General features: G+C 42.5%; 2 protein-coding genes across 3 annotated transcripts in view; one reads left to right on the top strand and one right to left on the bottom strand.

The window, feature by feature from the left end:
* CEP85L (centrosomal protein 85 like) overlaps nucleotides 1-20,837 on the top strand; it is a 198,250-nt gene that overhangs the window by 99,613 nt on the left and 77,800 nt on the right. The window lies entirely within an intron of this gene.
* PLN (phospholamban) lies at nucleotides 374-10,594 on the bottom strand. 2 transcript variants are annotated; one of them, XR_005748692.1, is made up of 2 exons: nucleotides 10,449-10,594; nucleotides 374-1,277 (listed from the first exon to the last, which is right to left on the bottom strand). XR_005748692.1 is itself a non-coding variant. In XM_040350313.1 (2 exons), the coding sequence occupies exon 2, from the start codon at nucleotides 6,719-6,721 to the stop codon at nucleotides 6,563-6,565; it is 159 nt and encodes a 52-aa protein (XP_040206247.1). In that variant the 5' UTR covers nucleotides 6,722-6,828; nucleotides 10,449-10,592; the 3' UTR covers nucleotides 5,952-6,562. The 2 variants fall into 2 exon arrangements, 1 of the variants encoding a protein (XP_040206247.1); XM_040350313.1 differs by lacking the exon at nucleotides 374-1,277 and adding an exon at nucleotides 5,952-6,828 and having other exon boundaries at nucleotides 10,449-10,592.

The following is a 20,837-nucleotide window of genomic DNA, read 5'->3' as shown; positions in this document are numbered from 1 at the left end:
AGATTGCTTTAAGAATGGCCTGTACATCATATAACTGGGTACTAACATATATAGGTAAAGTTGATCCAGGGAAAATCCAATTGCCTCTTGGGGGGATCAGGAAGGAATTTGCTGTAGAAAATTGAATCATGCTCTGCTGGGCTTTTTTGCTTTCCTCTGGATCAACTGTGGGTATGGAATTGTTTTGATATTATTTTTTATTTATGTTTATGGTTGAACTAGATGGATTTTTTTTTTCAACCTAACTATGTAACTATGATTTATGGATAGCCTATGCCAAAAAAAAAAATAGTTCTCCCAGTGGACTGAATGTAGAGTTGCACGCAAATCATGTTTAGCTACATTTCCGTAAATAAGGATCACAATTCTGAGCTGTATTTTCTACATATTACATTTTAATATTTTTTGAAGTGTGCTTCTCAAACATTAAATTAAAAAAGAAGGCATAGAGATATTCTAAAAGTGACAGTACACATAAACTCTACAAACACGTGAGAGTGCATCTTTTATATGCAGTAGCACTAGTGCTCACTAGCTAGTGACGGAATAGCTTTGGTCTATGGGGAATGGATGACGCTAAACGTAAATCGGTGGTTTTTAGTTTAGCAAGACGGTAGGCTTAAAAGATTCTACACATGGCACCTTGTTCAGGTATTTATCCCAAACATCCATTTGGGACATTTTCATATCATGATGATTTAATAATTGCATATGGAATTGGTTGATATGTTAAGGTGCAGTAGCATGCATATGACTCAAGTGCTTTTACATCACATTTCTGTACTCAATATAGCAATCCACAGTGCTGCTTCATGGAACTAAGGTCAATACAGTATATATCGCAGTATGGAGACCATCCTGACGGTATGCCTTTAGGCTGGGCTGACTCTTGCAGACAGAATTCATCTTCAGCTAGTCTTCTAAGACATACAGATGTCTAAATGCATTGGTTCATAAAAATGTATTTGATGTCATCTTGGCTGTCATGACACAAGGCTTGTCCCATAGAGAATGTCCTTGCAGCTCATGGTTAACTCCGGGATGGGTAATACTCTTGGTGGTAGATTGCTGGTTGATATGTCATTGTAATCACAGGAATCCATGGATCCTTACCGACTGTCACATGAGTTTTACCAGAATAAACAGCAGCAGCAGCACCAAGATGATCAGAACAAAGTTTAGCATGAGGTTTAAGCCTCTGTTGTTGGTAAGATCCATAATGCCAGGTCCTCTTTCCTGATTATACCGGGAGGCGTTTATTATCTGTTCTGGTACCCCTGTGAAAATATATATATATTTGTTAACAAGTGTCATTTTTAAATGATTTTCTTCTGCTTGCAGGGATATTGGTTAAAAAAAAAAAAAGTTCAGAAAATGTACCTGCTTCTTACTTTTACCTTTTTATGTATTTAAGGCCCTTGTTAACATACAAGCAGTACAACTGGTGACTTTTTTTTATACATGCATTGTTCGATCCAATCATTTGAGGTTATATTCTGAGCTTCCACATCCTAATGAGTTAATGAAGTTAATGGATTACAACCATATATAGCCAATAGACAACAGCAATTCCCATCCTACCCATTTTGATGGCATATGGCAGCCTTGTCTCTCCACTAACTAGTTTAGTACTGGCTGTATCATGCTATTCCAAAGCTATCATTTTCATGAGCTATAGCAGGAGTCTCCAAACTGTGGCCCAGGGGTTCGATGCAGCCTTTTGCTTGCCTTTATCTGGCCCTTAAGGTACTCTTCCTCCTACTCATACCATCAATGGGGCACTATTCCTTCCACTGACACAATGATAGTACACTATTCTTCCAATGACACCAATGATGGGCATTATTCCTTCCTCAGACACCAATAATGGGGCACTATTCCTTCCACTAACACAATGATAGTACACTATTCTTCCAATGACACCAATGATGGGCATTATTCCTTCCTCAGACACCAATAATGGGGCACTATTCCTCCCACTGATGCCATCAATGGGTCACTATTCCTCCCATTGACACCAAGGATGGGTCACTATTCCTCCCATTGACACCTCCCATAATCACTTCTATGGTAATGGTAGAGGTGGTATACACTGTAGCAGCATATCTGCTACAGAGCCAGAAGATAATTTTTTTTTAGATTCCTGTATATTGTATAAATGAATTTTGGCAGTAGACCGTGCAGCCATTAAGGTTCAGGGTAACAGTTGCAGCACTCTAAATGTAGCTTTTGATCCTGTTGGTCAGCGTGCCCATGGTCATCTGGGTACCGAGAACTTTCGGATCTGGATGGTTTGCCACTGAACCCAATATGATCCCCTACACTTAAGTCCCCCCCCCCATCTTATTACTTAACTCTATCCTACCTAAACCCTGGACATATAACTTCTACAATAATGGTCACATATTAAAAATGACCATAGCACCTTATAGACCCTTACAATGAGCCTCCCCTTTTTGTTTTTTGAATATAAAATTATAAGCACCTTTCTCTCCTCCTTTCCATAACCTAGATGGGAAAGGTTCTCTGGTCCTTGGGTTCCATTCACACCATGACGTTCTGTTTTGTGGACAGATTCGCTGCAAATTGCAGGAAGCCCTTGCGATCCCCGTTGCTTTGAATGGCACTAAAATTGCGGCACAATTTTGCCGCAATTGTCGATGGACGAATTGTGGTAGAATTGTGCAAACAGAATCGTGGGACGCTTGTCGTCCAAAGAAGTTCTATAACTTCTTTTGGACCACAGGCGTCCCACGTCTCTGTGCGATATTACCGCAATTTTTCGGGTGATAATCACGGCAAAATCTCGCTGCAATTTTGGTGCCATTCAAAGTAACGGGATTTCAAAGGTGTTCCGCGATTTGCAACGATTCGGGAATCACTGGCAGAATCTCATCGATTCCACCCACAAAACGTTACGCCATGGTGTGAATGGAGCCTAAGAGATAATTGGAAACAATGTCATTGATATGAGTGTAGCAAAGTCAGAAAGCACGAAAATGTAGCTGTTCACAAGATTTCTGGCGCGGGATCAGGGCTGGATCCTATCTAATCTGGGGGCGCAGTAAGAAAAAAAAAAACCAGGGGGCATAATGTGTGTGTCACTGACAGCCTATCACAGTTGTGTTATGACCTGGGAAATGCTATCAAAACAGAACCTGTGCCCCTTTTATAGTAGATGTTCTTATCAGAGTCCCACTTTACATCAGGACTACTCATTAAAGTGCCCCCTTACATCAGGTGTCCCCATCAAGTGTGCCCCCTTACATCAGGTGTCCCCATCAAGTGTGCCCCCTTACATCAGGTGTCCCCATCAAGTGTGCCCCCTTACATCAGGTGTCCCCATCAAGTGTGCCCCCTTACATCAGGTGTCCCCATCAAGTGTGCCCCCTTACATCAGGTGTCCCCATCAAGTGTGCCCCCTTACATCAGGTGTCCCCATCAAGTGTGCCCCCTTACATCAGGTGTCCCCATCAAGTGTGCCCCCTTACATCAGGTGTCCCCATCAAGTGTGCCCCCTTACATCAGGTGTCCCCATTAAGTGTGCCCCCTTACATCAGGTGTCCCCATCAAGTGTGCCCCCTTACGTCAGGTGTCCCCATCAAGTGTTCCCCCTTACATCAGGTGTCCCCATCAAGTGGTTCCCCCTTACATCAGGTGTCCCCATTAAGTGTGCCCCTTTATATTAACTGTCTGCATCAGACTGGATCATGGAGTAGCGAATGCACTTTCAGAGACCTGAGAGGGCACTACTAAAATTTTGGGGGGCATAGGGTTTGCTTCCACTCCCTGGCTTCTGCTTTTAGGGCGTTGAATATGTTAAGTAATGGGGGAGCAATAGCATGCCATGATTGGGATCAGACCATTGGGAAACAGAGTTCCTCCTTAATACTGGAAGAAGAAGATAAAGCTTTGTGTGAATTGTATAACACATAGGACCCCGCTATTTTGGCAGGACTACAGAGCCTAGCAGAGATTGTGGGAGATCGCTTTTGCTTCTTTTCAGCATTTTTGGATGGCATTCATATTGAGTTACCATGGCAGCGAGACAATATTTTGTTCTGCTGAACTTTTAAACTGGGAACGTTTTCATACCCACCATTACAAAAATAATTCCTGCTAATCATTATAAGCCTTTAATAGCCTAGAGTGTTCATATGCATATAAACAATCACGTGTGCCTGCTAAATCCGAATAATTCACCAGTATCTGATATGTAAACAGGAAAAAACATAAAGAAACTCTATTTCTAAATTGACAAAAATGGCTTTAGTCACGCGTTTTAGATTTGATTTATTTCAGACATATTTGTATAGTTCCAACACATTATATTATGCAGCTCGTTACAAAGGAAAATCTCGCCAATCCCCAAATGAAGTTGGGCTCTCCTGTCTCTGCCCCACAGAAACACTCCTGTTTTTCGTAGAGCTCCTTATATGTAATGATTTTTTATTATGTGATTTGTTCACAAAGTGAAAAAAAAAACTAACAGAACGTCTGTACATGTCAAAAGATGTGCACTACTACTGCCCCTCCCGGAAGATTATTGGGCGCCCATTGACAGCTCAACTCTGAGCACCAAGTAGGGAGTCAACATTGAGTTGGAAAGCCCAGGAAATGAATATGCCCCAAATGCACATTACAGTCAATTTCAAAGTTGATTCATCTCCTTCTGTAGTACATTTGATAAATAGGCATGTGCATATTATATTCTTCTTGCTGTAGTTTCTTCTGAAATATGTGCTAGCTAACAGCCATAATACTGGTGCGCTGCAGCCAAATTCAGTGTCCTACTAGACCAGGACTCCAACACCTAAAAGTAGAAGACCCCATACACACTATTAGATTTTCTGTAGATTTTTGTCTTCAGATTTACCAAAACCAGATAATGAGGTCAAACCTTAAGAGTTTCAATTTGTATGCAATCAGGCAGGCCCTTGCACTACATGGTTTTGGTAAACTTGAAGGAAAAACTCTGCAGAAAATTTAATAGTGTGTATGGGGTCTAACTAAAGTAAAAACTATTTTTTTTTTGTATTTGTTTTGGATAGAACACAGAAGGATTAGAAGGCTTGTCAGTTTTTATTGCTGTTTGTGCCCACATTACGATGATTCACCCTCTCTATTGATTCTGTTTACCATTTATCATTAAAAGTAAAGGTAAAGGAAATTCTAAATTTTGTCCCCAGAAAAGTAGTAGATGGGAAATCTTCCAACGGGGGTGCTAGTTCTGGTGACCTGTGGGTCCCAAGGAAATCTGCAGAGATTTACTTTCACTTCCTGTTTGGCTATGGGACAGGAAGTGAAGGGAAATCTCTGCAATGGGACAAAGATGACAAAAAAAAAAACCAGGGATTATAACACTCCCTTACTCTATCCAAAGTGAAAAAATAAAGTTTTGCCTATAGTTCTGCTTTTAAACTCAACTTACTTTATTTTTAAATAGAACCCAACGTAAAGTCTAGAGACTTTCTTAATATCATCCTCCTCTATTTCCCTTTATAGAGCCACTGGAAGTGAGATATAGCAGCACTGTAAACCAGTAGGGGCCTTGCCCAATCCTGTCCTTCTCCTCCATGCCCACTAACCAGCTGAACATAATGGGGCGAGATATTGCATGTAGATTTAATGGAGGCTTCACCTCCCTCTTCTAAAACACAGGCTAGAGGGGCGTGGCACAGCCGGTGGAATAAACAAAATATTAAAGATTTGATTTCAAATCTATATTTATAGGACCATTTAAAACCTGTTTATTCATACATTTATTTTGCTCTGTATACCAAAGGCTATTATTTGTATTTTGAGCATGTGGCCAGTAGCAGAGGACTAGAAGCTCCTCCTGCTTATGTTTCTCTACAGACAAGCTGGGAAACATCTGGGTCATGTGATGGCTGTATATTGATTAGGAAAAGGGTACTTAGATTTTTCTCTTTTTGGTGTGTGTGTGTGTGTTTTTTTTTTTATAATTAGTGCCATCATCCATATACAAAAATAGAAAGGGACATTGTAAATTAAAGTGTTTAGCATCACTTTTAGTGTAGTTTCTCCCATTTTTTTTTTCTCAACATTTTTTTTTACTATTTAAAAATAACAAAAACCCAAATAGTGTCTACCCATTTATTTTTTTAATGAAAACCTGTACCACAGTTTTCTTACAAAAATTCATGTAAGTTAGCAGTGACATTCTTTGCAGTGAACTTCCTTTTATTTGAACATTCTCACAGTGACAATAACTACATAGCCCTAATATTACAGGAAAACATCTTCATGCTATACATGTCTTCAGACAGGCAGTCATGGCTGGCACACTAAGTGAAAGCTTACTTGTAATCCCTCCATACATGAGCAGAATCGCAATATTCCATTACAGGCTGCAGTAAAATCATGTAACAGAATGTTTATTACACAGTATGTATGCTATTATATAAAAATGAATTTACATCTAGAATGGCCAGATGCTCACTGCATGCTTATTTATACCCGGCATATTGAATCCTTACAGTGAGTCCTCCATGGGGACCTTTTATAGAGTCTATGCAGTGGGGTGATTCAGTAAAGGGCCTCAGAGGAGCATCACAATGATACAGATGAGAAGAAGACAGATGAGAATCAGAGAAAAGTTGATAAAGAGTTCCTGTAAGTTTTGTCTGGTCTGCGGGTTGACCTCAATGTTTGAGGCTCTTCTCATGGCAGAGCGGGTAATGTGCTGGACCTTCTCCATAGCTAGTGGAGGACAGTGAGGTGCAGGTTACAGAAGAGGTGCAGAAAGAGAGAGCGGCTTTCCGTGTGCAAGGTGAAAGAGGACCTTAGTCTTCTTTTGTGCTGAAACTGGGTAAGCAGGAGAGTGGAAAGTTAGACAGCGAACTGTGCACGTGAATCATGCAATTTAATAAGTGCTTATATTATTAGAAAACAAGGTTATTCCATCACAGAAAAAGACCCGAGTTAGCCATATTGGTAATGGGATGCAAAAAAAATGAAACCACAATTTTCTGCTAAACTTTATATGTTCTGGAGAAAGTGGACATCTAGGCAGGAATTCTAGAAAAACATCATCAACTAGGACACATCAGCAAAAGTATTTCTTTGTAAAGTATGCAAAGTTTAGTATGTCTGTCAAGTTTACTGCTTGTGTCCTTGTTGCAGATTTCCCTTCCCTTCCTGTGACATTGTCAGTGACCATCAGGAAATTTAGGAACGCAGAGTAATAAAAACCTTGAAAAAAGGAAAAGCCAGCACCCAATATCAAGTCTCAGTTGTTGAGGGGTCAACAAAACAGAGGCCAGTAGAAGTGCCAAAACAACGTCCTCCAACGATGTTTCTGAACCTCGCGGGACTTCTTTCTAAAGATGACAGAGCCCTCAACAAACAGCTTAGGCTCATTATAGGGTCTTGGCTTTTTCTATTTTTGATCTATAATATGGTATCACTGGTAGGTGTGCACGCCCCATGAGTGACGTTTGGGATCTGGTGCTGGATGGATTTGTCTTTTAGTTATAAAAACCTGACCCGAGCACTCTGTCTAGTGGTAAATGTTTTGGCTGGAGTTCGACTTTGAAAATTGGTACAGTACAAAATCACATTGTAGAACAAAATCACAGTACAGAATGCATCTCCTTGCTTTTAGGGCTAGTTCACAACAGACGCCGTTCCGTACAGTTTCGTCTGCTTTTTTTCTGCACAAAATGCATGCACAGTGTTTTCCATGTATTCCAATGGCTCTAGTTGACACCATGCAGTCAGTTTCCGGTCAGTTTCTGCATTGGAAACTGACCCGAAACTGACTGCATGGTGTGAACTAGAGCCATTGGAATACATGGAAAACGCTGTGCATGCATTTTTAGTGCATACAAAATGCACACAAAACTGTACGGAACTGCGTTTAGTGTGAACTGGCCCTTAGTGTTGGGGGTTATTTTTACCCCATTACACCTGTTCTGCTGTACCGATATACTTTTTACACAATGTTTTTCCCATAGGTAAATGGTATCTATGGCTTCCAGATTGTATTGTAGTCTACTGCTCTTCACATGACATTTAAAGCTGTTTGTTAATATAGTTCATTCTGTAGTCCATATTAGGCTAAGAAAACACATGCCATCAGTCTGGGCACTGTAACATTCCAACATTCACTTGGCTCTATACTGGATTCTCAGGCAGAGACATAAACCAGAAGCATATAGCTGTGTTATAAGCAGATGTCTGCTGGACATATATCAGCAGATCATTACTTACACTGCACTGCTGAGACCATGCATTATTCTGATTATGTCCCCATCATATACTGAATAAAAAAGACAGCTGAAGATATAGTGCATCCATTTCCTGAAAAAGGCGCAATGACGAAACTGTTGTTGCTTGGGTTCATAACAAGGCAGTGAAAGGTTTTACATCCTGTATACAAAGTATTATGTTTCTATAAAAGAGTATTAAAACTGCTTTTTCTAGGGGTTAAAGGAAAACTCTAGATCAGATTTTTATGGAATGAGATCACTATAGTCTTTTATTCTCACCAAACTTGGATGAGTCCGAAGCACTTTGTGGTCTGCTGCTTAGCACATCCGGTGGACTTTATCCTAGTATGTCTTTTGGTAAAGTGTCAGATATACCACTTAGGTTTTTATGGGGCAGTAAAATGAAGGTCCCAATCAAAGGAACCCAGAAGTGCTCCATATGAAATGGGGACACTCCGGTGAATGAGAGAGCGCATTACCACTCCACCAAATAGCATGGTACAGTTCCGCTTTTAAGAGTCACTTATGCCCCGTACACACAATCGGAATTTCCGATGGAAAAAGGCCGCAGACTTTTTCCACCCGGAAATTCCGACCGTGTGTATGCCCCATCGGATTATTTCCATTGGAAATTCCGAGGAATTCCATAGGCGTTTAGCTAGAGAACATGTTCTCTTTTACTCTGATGCAATTCTGTCGGAATTCCGATGTGATTTTGGTCGGACAAAGGTCTGATCGTGTGTACGGGGTTTTAGTGTGAACATTTTATTGGTATCCGCATGATTGCCCTAGGGGTACCCAGATTTTGGTGGATTGGAATGCGATCATCATAGTCTTGTATTCTCACCAAGCTTGGTGAGTCCGAAGCACTTTGTGGTCTGGTGCTTGGCACATCCAGTGCACATTATCCTCCTAAACCCACTTGGACACTCCAAGGATATCAGGGGATTTTCAGAAGGTCACGAGTGGGGGAAAAACAGAGCCCATAGGATAAAAATAAGCGATTGTGTCCTTTTGTAGTCTTTCCTGGCTTGCTGGAATGATGAGGCATTAATTGACCTTGGTTGTTATTTCCAGTAAACAATTGCTAGTGCTTTAGGCTCTACATATTGGGAACATTTTATTTTAGGGTGACCAAGCCATATAGATAATAGATGTGGTATAACTATGTTGTAGCCTAAACGTGCCTTATCATTACTCCTAATGTAAAGCCAACTTTTCTGGGAATCGAGTGCCTTTTGCTGCCCCCAGGATGTGGACGTAAGCAGTCTATTTCATCATGTCCCTGTGGAATTCATTTAACATCCTCTGCACCAGAGAAAGAGACTTTATACAACTACATTGATTAAATAGAACTTTTCTCTGCTACTCCTGCTGATTGGGTGCCTGGATGACCTGTCAATGGATATGTACGATGTATGATTAGCGTTAATGGTGAGGTTCTGACTCTATATCTGTAGATGCCCATATTTTGTAACTGCACAGCCTGCGTGGATAGGTTCATGTTGAATACTAGTTTAGTAGTCTTTCTGCATGGTGTTTTTTTTTTTTTTTCCTCTTTTTAAATGATGTACAGAAATATTAAAAGCTGCTTTTATTGATCACCATTCTGTATTTTAATCCTGAGTAGAGTGTTACTTTCTTTCACAATATTGCAATAATCACTTTTTCTAAATTTTTACATCTTTTTATCTGGTGACAACGTATTTGTATTATTTCTACTTGCCTTTTTCTGTTAAATGTTGCCAAGTTATTGTTTTATGCGTCTTTGATCGATTATTAGTAGTAATCTACAGAAATATTGAAAGCTACGTTTGTAGATCACCATAATTTTTTTTAATCCGAGGTAGTTACTTTCATTCACAATATTGCAATACTCGCTTTTTCTAAGTTTTGCATCTTTTGATCTGGTGACTATTACTATTGTTTATACTTGCCTCCTCCACCTTCTGTTTAATGTTGATGAGTTATTATTTTATGTGTCTCCTACCGATTGTATAGGTAATTAGTAGTAATCTAATTTTTTTTTTTTTTCTATTGAATAAAGGAAAGCTAAAAGTTTTACAGAAATTATGGATAAAGAGCTGATCTAATGCTAAAGAATTTGGTAAAATTTTGACCCAGGCTGGAGAAGTGCCAGCAATCTTCAGTGCGTTTTTAGTAAACGGTTTCTTCTTCATTGTGGTCCTATTTGCAGATAGTAAGCAGCCTTACCTTGTTAGCTTGGCTGAAGGTCTTGGTCAACGTGCCTCAGGCTACAGGAAAGTTTTCATCCCACCCTTCCTGGCGTTGTGTGTCAATGCTGGGAGTTTGTCACTCAGTTTATGGGAACAATTGAGGAGGTGTGGAAGGAAGAGAGAGGGGGCTGGCTGTATAAAACAGAACTTCCAGAGGCAAGCCCCCTGACATCACATAGGAATGTTGCTGTTTGGATTGGGAGCTATTTCATTTATCCTAAGCCCTCTTAAATGACACATACAGTATGTATTAAAAAAAAGATTGCCTATGCAGCATAAGTATTGGCTGCTTTGAGTCTCTCGTTCTGCCAGCACTGTATAAAATGTTTCCTGTGAATCGGTCTTATAACTCTTTCCCTCTGCTTCGAGGCTTCCCTCATAATTTTGGTCAAACATATTTTGTCATTGACGTGCAACATTGCTCTTCAACCTCTTTGTATTTTCTATCAAGTAACGAGATTTTAGCTTAAACATTTCTTCCAACTTTCCGTCACTCACTTGCACAATATAACGTTGAATTTCAGGGCAATTTGTTAGGTCGACCAAAAGACTATTGACTAATTACATTGGTGGTTTAGGATTGATTGGTATAGTTCACATTGGACACTGCAGGTTGCCCTTTAGTCTTGGTCGTAATAGTGTGGCTTTTGTCATCTTATGGGAGGCTAGAAGATCGATGTCAAGCCATTTTTGAACAAGAATATTCAGGAAATGTGTTTTTTAGAGTGTTACATTCTTTGACAATGCACAAAAAATGATCATATGTACAGCATAGGTGAGCTGGTCATAAAATGGTCTAAGATATTGATGTGCCAGAAGACTGTCGAATACCATATACTGTTTGTTTTGTTTGTAATGGGTGATTGGCTAGAGAACAGGCAGATCTCGGATACATTTTTTCTTGCAAAAAGATTTTGGCAATGTATAGCTACCCGAAACGTGATTTATAGTGTGTGTGTATGTGTATACACACACACACACACACACACACACACACATATATATATATATATATATATATATATATATATATATATATATATATATATATATATATATATATATATATATATATATATATAATTATACCTGCCTGCCTCCCCCTGGACAAGCCTCAAATGGAACTAGGGGCCAGCTTTAAAAACCCTGGAACACTACAAAACCTTCATCTGCCTATATAGGTAGCTTTGTTGGTGTGTGCTGAAAAAAATGCATTTTTTTTATTTTTTTTTAAACCGGTATTGGTGTATTGCGTGGTAAGTTTAATAAAATAGGAAAAATAAAATAAAAATCACAGCATGCATGCACAGCCCACAGCAGTGGGTGCATGTTATGCATTCCTTAGTGCACGTATGCTGGTGTGAATAAGCCCTAATAATAAGGTTTCAGAGTTGAAAATCTGCATTTTTGGCAGGTTAATAAACCCCAGCACACAAATCCTCAGAAAACGTAAGGCCAGTATGCTAACTACTTCTCCACATGCCTCCTGTACTAGTTATCCCCATAGCACATTTCTTACTGTACTTTTCTGCCTCTTCTTGTGTTTGGCCCGAAGCTAGCACTATTTGCAGTGTTTGATTCCATATAGCCGTATGCCTCCGTTTCTCGTGTCTGCGAGATAATGTCGCGCAGTACTCAATAATGGGAATGCCATGGAGTGCTAGGATGGAAACATGGCACCCATAAGAAGAGACTGACCAAACAATGAGTGTCCTTTCAGTTGGGGACAAATTGTGCATGTGCCATGATGTCATGCCGACAAATCGAGTGGGCACGGGTTTTGATAGCATGAAAGACACTTAGATGCAAGTCATTTTACAATGCTTCACATGGTGCAGAGTAGGACAGGAGACTTTACTACCACTTTAAGGGCTCATGCACACTGCAGCTCAAAAAAAAGCTGCTTTTACAGGCTTTTATTTCTCTTCCGCTAAAGCCCAAATATAAATGTTTCAGAGACAAAAATCTGCAATCGCGATTGCAGGAAAGTATAAATATATTAGAACGTTCTGGCGTTTATAGCTGGTTACAGGAGTATAGGTGACAATTTTCGATTTCCCGATTACACAACCCACCCATATTAAACTAAATCTAGATGCCTAGATGCACCTGGAGTCGGCTCCAGGTGCCTCCATCACCCAGCAGTGACCACCTTGTGCTATTCCATAGAATAGCCTCATTCCCAGACATATGTAAAGAATGCTGCTGACATCTGGCAGGCCACACCATTGACATTCTCATACAGTGTAGCATCCCTTACCAGTCTTATGACAAGACATTGGGAGCCCAGCTCTACACTTCTCCCGCTCCCCTGTGCCAGTGTTATTGCTACCTAAACCATTGACATACCTGCCTCCTCCTGCCACTGGCAGACGCTTACAATGGTGGAGGTCTGTGAAGCCTGAGACACATGCCAAAGTCTCTGCACAGTTGTGGCTTGCTCTTCTGCCTGGCTCCCTCTTCTAGGTTCCTGGAAAGTATGAGACTATCCCATACAATGCAATTGGACGTGTCATTGCTCTGTGTCCTGCTCAATAGTCTTTAGTTATAATTTGTGAGGGCTATGTTGGCAATAACTGTTTGATGTCTTGTCGCCAAAGTTTTATTCAGTCGCTTTTGGATTTTGCAATTGAGAATTGTCCAGCTTTGATATGTATGTAAACACGTTTGGCTTAGAATGTCTACAGTAGAGCACCTTTTCTATCTCTTGCTGTAGTAACATTTGTTATAAAGAGTTCAGGGGTGTGCTTCATACATAGTGCAGGGTTCTGGGGTGCGCTATGTACCGAGTGCAGAGTTCAGGGATGCGCTATGTACCCCGAGTGCAGGGTTCAGGGGTGTGCTATGTACAGAGTACAATGTTTGAGTGAGCTACATACAGAGTGCAAGGTTCAACTTTCACAGGCTGTTTACATCTCACGTCCACCCCTTCCCCTGGAGGCGAGGGCCACGTGAAATGGTCTGGCGGGCCAGATTGGGCCCACAGGTCTTGGGTTTGACGCATATAGTTTACAGATTGGGAAGTTAAAAGAAAACCCATCTGGGACCATTCTCTACTCAATTTAAAAAATAATTGAGCTTCAGACGTATGTTATATTACAGTGTATTCACAGATGTACAATGCACATGAATGCATACCTGCATTTTATAGTTTTTTTGTGTTTTTTGTTTTTAAGCTTCGCATTCAAGCTTAAAAGGACAAAGTTCTGTCTCACTTGAGTTGGGTTGAAATTTCCCAACATAAAGTTTTAAAGCATCTTTAAAAAAACATCTTTTGTTCCAATTTCTCTTTGTAGTTCCATGTATCCAGGTTTACACTGGAAAGTCTTTCTCCAACAGCACTGTGTAGATTTTACAGCTATATCACAGCCTAATGCAATGTCAGTGGAGGGTTTGACTTTCCATACCTTGCCTAAAAAGGAAAATTCATTAATGCCAGTATGTTAAACAAAAACTGGAGAGTTCCTAGCCATGAGTACCGTGTAGTTCTAAAGACATGTGACTAGCACTGCAGACAGCGGACAGACTAGAGCACTATGTGTGATGATATGTGCCAGAAGTCTCTGGAGGTGTACTCCCCTAATGGATTCTCGGTAACTACAATATGAATATATTCCCTGCAATACACACACTGTTAAAACAAACACATCTTTGGAATATATTTTTCTCTCGCTACTGCATCTGACAGTCCTCATTTTCCTTTTCCCGCCATGTCTTTTTAAAAGTAGTCCAGTCACTCGTCACGTCTGCTTTTAACTGGGGGCTTAAAGTGACCCAGACGCTATTTTCACAAGCTGAAATAAAGTTGGGTGTTGCAGTGATGGGCTGAAAACTGGTCAAATTTTCCATCACATTGCGAAAACCATGTAATCCCATAGATTGTGAGATAATATTTGCTCGCAGATCTTTTGTGTTTAACCCTTCCAAGAGTATCAGATTCTGACATCCCCTGCTGCACGTTGTGGTTTGCTTCCTCACTGCTGTGCCACGGGGCAGGTGGGACCAGAGATCTGACACATCCAGACGTGTGCTGGGTGCTAAAGATCTTGGAGAAGGCTATCTTTTCAACCTAGCGGAGTTGGATGCCTCTTGCAAGTGGAATCATGAGAAGCTGCTTAGCAGTTGGCACTGTTGGTAGCCACTTGCGGCTGCCCATGCATTGTGGGCGCACCGACGCCGCCCCCTATCCATGCGCCCGGCCGCTTTCAGGACGCCAGGCCCATGAATTCTTATGGTAGGGGTGTTTTCGTTTTATTAAAGCACCTGATTAGAGTCGGAAGCTCTAATAGGATAGGAGACCTTGCACCCGAGGAGACTACAGCCCAAGCCCTAGATCGGGTAGGTGCCTTACTGCTGGCTGACAAAATTTGCAGGGGGGGCGTTCTCTGTCCCGCGCCATGGATGGAGGGGGGGGGGGGTTGTGGGCCACCACTACACCCAGATTTTTGCATGCTCAGGGATGACTGTGGATATATACCCAGATCAGTGAGGCTGAGCTGTGTGCCCTGGTCTGTGCGGCTGAGCTGTGTGCCCTGGTCTGTGCGGCTGAGCTGTGTGCCCTGGTCTGTGCGGCTGAGCTGTGTGCCCTGGTCTGTGCGGCTGAGCTGTGTGCCCTGGTCTGTGAGGCCGAGTTGTGTGGCCCTGGTCTGTGAGGCCGAGTTGTGTGGCCCTAGTCTGTGAGGCCGAGTTGTGTGGCCCTGGTCTGTGAGGCCGAGTTGTGTGGCCCTGGTCTGTGAGGCCGAGTTGTGTGGCCCTGGTCTGTGAGGCCGAGTTGTGTGGCCCTGGTCTGTGAGGCCGAGTTGTGTGGCCCTGGTCTGTGAGGCCGAGTTGTGTGGCCCTGGTCTGTGAGGCTGAGCTGTGTGCCCTGGTCTGTGAGGCCGAGTTGTGTGGCCCTGGTCTGTGAGGCCGAGTTGTGTGGCCCTGGTCTGTGAGGCCGAGTTGTGTGGCCCTGGTCTGTGAGGCCGAGTTGTGTGGCCCTGGTCTGTGAGGCCGAGTTGTGTGGCCCTGGTCTGTGAGGCCGAGTTGTGTGGCCCTGGTCTGTGAGGCCGAGTTGTGTGGCCCTGGTCTGTGAGGCCGAGTTGTGTGGCCCTGGTCTGTGAGGCCGAGTTGTGTGGCCCTGGTCTGTGAGGCCGAGTTGTGTGGCCCTGGTCTGTGAGGCCGAGTTGTGTGGCCCTGGTCTGTGAGGCCGAGTTGTGTGGCCCTGGTCTGTGAGGCCGAGTTGTGTGGCCCTGGTCTGTGAGGCCGAGTTGTGTGGCCCTGGTCTGTGAGGCCGAGTTGTGTGGCCCTGGTCTGTGAGGCCGAGTTGTGTGGCCCTGGTCTGTGAGGCCGAGTTGTGTGGCCCTGGTCTGTGAGGCCGAGTTGTGTGGCCCTGGTCTGTGAGGCCGAGTTGTGTGGCCCTGGTCTGTGAGGCCGAGTTGTGTGGCCCTGGTCTGTGAGGCCGAGTTGTGTGGCCCTGGTCTGTGAGGCCGAGTTGTGTGGCCCTGGTCTGTGAGGCCGAGTTGTGTGGCCCTGGTCTGTGAGGCCGAGTTGTGTGCCCTGGTCTGTGAGGCCGAGTTGTGTACATTTTATTTGGATGCAGCGTTGCATGACAATGCAATTGCCAGTTAAAGTAACGCAGCGCCGTATCGCAAAAAGTGGCCTAGTCATGAAGGGGTAAAGTGGTTAAAGTAAATTGCATGTCTTTTAAAACATTTTGCGTCCCAATTTGCTTTTGAAAACTCCTGTTTATTACTCTGAAATGAGATAGTCTCTAAAGACATATACACAATACATGTGTAACCTATTATTTGTGTAAACATTACTCATTAAGCCCATTGAAATCTGACATAGCACTATATATTTAGTTGTGTCTGTCCGCACCTTTCTTCTGTGTGCTTCTGTGTGCTTTTCTTGGATGAAAGATTTATCTAATCTAAATGAATGAAGGTCTTTCTAAGGTCACATGGTGATTTCTGCAAGGATCATGCTCTCTGCAGCCACATCTATAAACCATAGGGATTCATTTACTAAGGGGTGGAGTGAGCCCATGTTCACTTTAAGGGGGAATTTACACCTTCGATTAGATGCAAGAATCCCAGCCGATGTTCTGACAAAATAGGCAACTTGGCAGAATATAGAACCACGTCACCTCCGGTTTATTTAAAACATGATTAATTGCAGATTTCTGTGAAGTAATTTCACATTATGAGGAATACATATTTTTGCACGAGCGGCAACTGAATGCAGTCCGGTGCATAGTATTATGAGCGGAGATTGTTACTCCGCTCCAACACTAGCCAACAAAATGGCCACCTCTAAGGCCCCGTTAGCCGCTGTGCTGTGAAAACCCCCAAATGTTCCTTTACCTGACTGCATTGGGTTGCTGCTGTTGTGTCTAAACACAAATTCTTCAAAATGAAACCGGAAGTGACATGGATCTATATTCTGGCGAGTTTCTTATTTTGTCAGGACACCACAACTCAAACATCTCACACAGCAAGCAGGACGACGTACAAGGAGGGGCGGTTGACAGCAACGTGTTTCGGGGGCCATGCCCCCTTTCTCAAGCCTACATTGAACATCAGCTTATAAAGTTGGCTAATATGGAAGTGCACTAATCGGGGGGTGGTAGTGCAGAGCCAGTGACCTCCTGTGGACAGTTTGCAGTGTTCATTTGCATAGAGCCTGAGCCAGACCCAAGAGATGTTGGCGATCTATGTAGTAGCAAATATGCAATACAAATAATTCCTGGAGTTGTGCTTTGAAGAGTAAACAGGTTTACCTTTTTGTAACTGTAATAAAACCAGCCTATACAGCTCTGTGTGTTAATAATGATTCATATTTAAAAAATAAATAAAAGCATTTAGGTAAATACAAAATACAAGATGGGAAAGTTGGACGCTCTCACATGACTGTAGATGTAGGATGTAGATGGAGTTTCATGTCATAGGATACAAGCAGCATTCATTTTCCCCAGGCTTCTCTGACCGTTTTAAGTGGTGTGGTTGAATGTAATGGAAGTCAATTTATTGAATATTCCATGAAAGGTACATGACACACCACAAGTGCGATAGCCGGAACAGATGTGTGGGTGCATGTGTATAAATGTGTTTTGGTAAATGGTGGGGTGTCCTCTTTGAACCCTATGCTGTACGTGACATACTTCATACGGCTTCCACCTTTTTTTTTTCAATACAGTGCACATACGCCACACTACTTCACTTGACTACTGAACAATGTGATCTACATTATAAACTCCTTGCTAGCAATTATCAGATGATTGTCATATTAATAGACAGAAGTTATTCGTACTCCTGACATTTATGAATTTTATGTCATTAAATGATATGGCAAACTTTTGTTAGAAGATATTTAAATAACGCAGCATAATTACACTACATTGAAAGCGGTAATTTACCCCTTCCCATCCAGCCACAGCATCCCTTTACCAGGGCTATTGTGCCCATGGGTTAGGAAGGTCTGCCCAATTGATTGGCCGTCACAGTGATCACATGATCAGGACCCCATCCTAACAGCTCCCAGTCATTACTAGAGACCAGGAGCGATGTTTGACAGCTCAATCACTGTGCTGGTAAGGCGTAGTGAGCGGGCTCTGATCACATTAACTTCTGCCACCCGTGGATGCTTATGTTTTTAAAGCCCAAGTTTAACTAAAACTGAAGAGTCGGCAAAAGGTACATAACTTTGAGTACGTATTATGTGTCCCTTGTCCATATTTTTCCCACTTTTAGTCGAATTTTGCTGTGTCCTACCCCGGCACACAATCTTCAGGTGCAACAGGGGGTTAATTCAACTAAAGGACTCATCACGCAAGAAGACCATGCCACCTCTTTCTGCCCGATCCACCATTTATAGAAGACATACTAAAGCCTCTGTAAATGGAACATTATCTCTAAATGAGACACGGGTGGATGATTGATAGATCCACCCCCTTCATTCAGAGATCATGCTTCAATCATAGAAGCTGTAGTACAGCTTCTATGAATGACAGATCATGCAGGAAAGGGTGGGCATAGACATGCTGTCGTATGTTATTTGGGTACACTGTCGCATGACCGCGCAAGTGTCAGTTGGTGATTGCAAAGCCTCATGTGTTTTTTTTTTTTTTTTTTTTTAAATAACAAAGGTGTCATTCTTGCCTCCACTGTGCAGTTAGTTTTGCACACAGTGGACCCCGATCCTCGACTTCTGGGGTCCCTCAGCAGCTCTCGCGTCTCCTCCCTGCATCGTATAGCGCTCTCCTGGGGGGCTACATTGCAGATGCGCTCCCGAGTCTATCCTTCGTCATCCATAGACACCGAATGTAGAACTCGGCCCAGCGCCCGCGTCATTGGATTTGATTGACAGCAGAGCCAATGGTTGTGCTGCTATCAATCTATCTAATCAAGAGCCGAGAAGCAGAGGGCAGAGGGACAGCATGTCTCCGCCATGGGAAATTCCAGGACTCTGGTAAGTAAAACGGGGACATGGCTGCATATATGGGGGGGACATGGCTGCATATATGGGGGGGACATGGCTGCATATATGGGGGGGACATGGCTGCATATATGGGGGGGGCATGGCTGCATATATGGGGGGGACATGGCTACATTTGGGGACACATTTAAAAAAAGGTATCGGTATTCGGTATCGGCGAGTACTTGAAAAAAAGTATCGGTACTCGTACTCAGTCCTAAAAAAGTGGTATCGGGACAACCCTACGGAACAGTCAAGCTTCCAGCACTATGCTTATTCTTGTTCTGACATTAAGTGAAGTGAAGGAGGACTGCACTATGGTAAAGGAAGCTATTTAGGGGAAAAATGGTACCTTTAGAACCCCTTTAAGCAATGTAACAGATTTTAGCATTCATGCCTAGCTTTAATTTGCGATCTCCCTTGCGTTACAAATGTATAAAAAATATTGGTCAAAGGAAAGACAAAATTCTTAATTGCAGACTACAATGTAGACTGGTATATCACACACAACCCCGTGTTGTACAAATGAAAGCGAGTACGATGAGTTGTCAAATGGCACCCTCTGAGGCTTCAAATATTTTTAGTACGAAAAAGCTCCCAAACCTCTCCTTACATTCCCTTTAAAGGAAATAAGTTGGTCTCCTCCCAGATTTGTAGAGTTCATAACCAAGACTTCTATTCATTTAGTCCAAGCACAAGTTGTAAAGTAAAAACACTTCAACAGAAGATTGCTTTGCAGATACATTTCTGCACTGTAAATCTGTTAGAACTTTTGATGACATATCTTTGGCAGCTTTAACCTACATTTTTTTTTGTTATCACATTTAGTAATGGAAAACCAGCACTCAGAAAGTACTGGTGATAAAATGTAAGGGGGGGGGGGGGGGGGCGTGTGTCTCGAAGAAAACCCATGTATTAGAGAAGGAATATTGTTTTAAAATGAGATGTCTGAAGTCACAAGGAATTCAGATTTATACTAGAAATCCTAATATTGTGTCTGTGTCTAACCTCTCCACCACATTCCAGGCCGCCTTTTTTTGCCATTGCTAAACCTGGTATTGCTCTGTTGGGGGACGCCAGAGGATCTTTAGTAATAAAGTGATCCTAAACACACATTACAAGCATAATCCGTTCCAGGAGAATGCTCGTAATCCAAAGCACTCGCATATCAAAGCGAGTTTCTCCATAGAAGTCAATGGAAACTAAAATAATTTGTTCTGCTTTGACTTCTATGGCATGCAATACTGCATGTGGCCAGAGGTGGGGGGGGCGCCGGAGAGCCTCGGAAATACTCAGACTTGGGGACAGCTCGGCTGAACTCGGGAATGGAGTATTTCGGGAATGGAGTATTTCCGATCGGCTCCGGTGCCCCCGCACCTCTGGCCAAATGCGGTACTGCACACCACTGTGTCTTGAATCCTGCTCGTTTCGCGAGACAACACTCGCAAACCAAATCAGGATTTTCAAAATAAATATGCTCGTATTTCGAAACTGTCACTGACAGAAATTCACCCACACCATGTTGTGTCACTCCCCTCCAGCATGTGTCTTAGAATAACAGGGAGGTATAGCCTCCATTAATCTACATGTTATATCCTTCATTGTGTTTAGCTGGTTAGCAGGCATGGTGGAGGAAGGGAGTGGGCTGTCATTTACCATTGTGTATGCACCCAAATGTGTGACTCTATAGTCACATGAGCTGCTCAGATGTGATAGGGAGGAAATGCTCAGCATAGAAACTCACTAAAACTGAGCATGTGCAGAGTTAACACTACAGCTGCAAAATCCCTAACTTAATTGAGGACATGAACAGAAGATGGAGATCGCTAACAGCAGAATCAACCTGTTTTGATTCAGGAAAGGTTCCTGTACTATTTCAAGGCGACTTCTATCCATAGACTTTAATGGAAGT

The sequence above is a fragment of the Rana temporaria genome, chromosome 4, assembly GCF_905171775.1.
Source record: "Rana temporaria chromosome 4, aRanTem1.1, whole genome shotgun sequence".
NCBI lineage: Eukaryota > Metazoa > Chordata > Amphibia > Anura > Ranidae > Rana > Rana temporaria.
The sequence above is the reverse complement of the archived record's forward strand: the minus strand, read 5'-3'. Positions and strand labels throughout refer to the sequence as shown.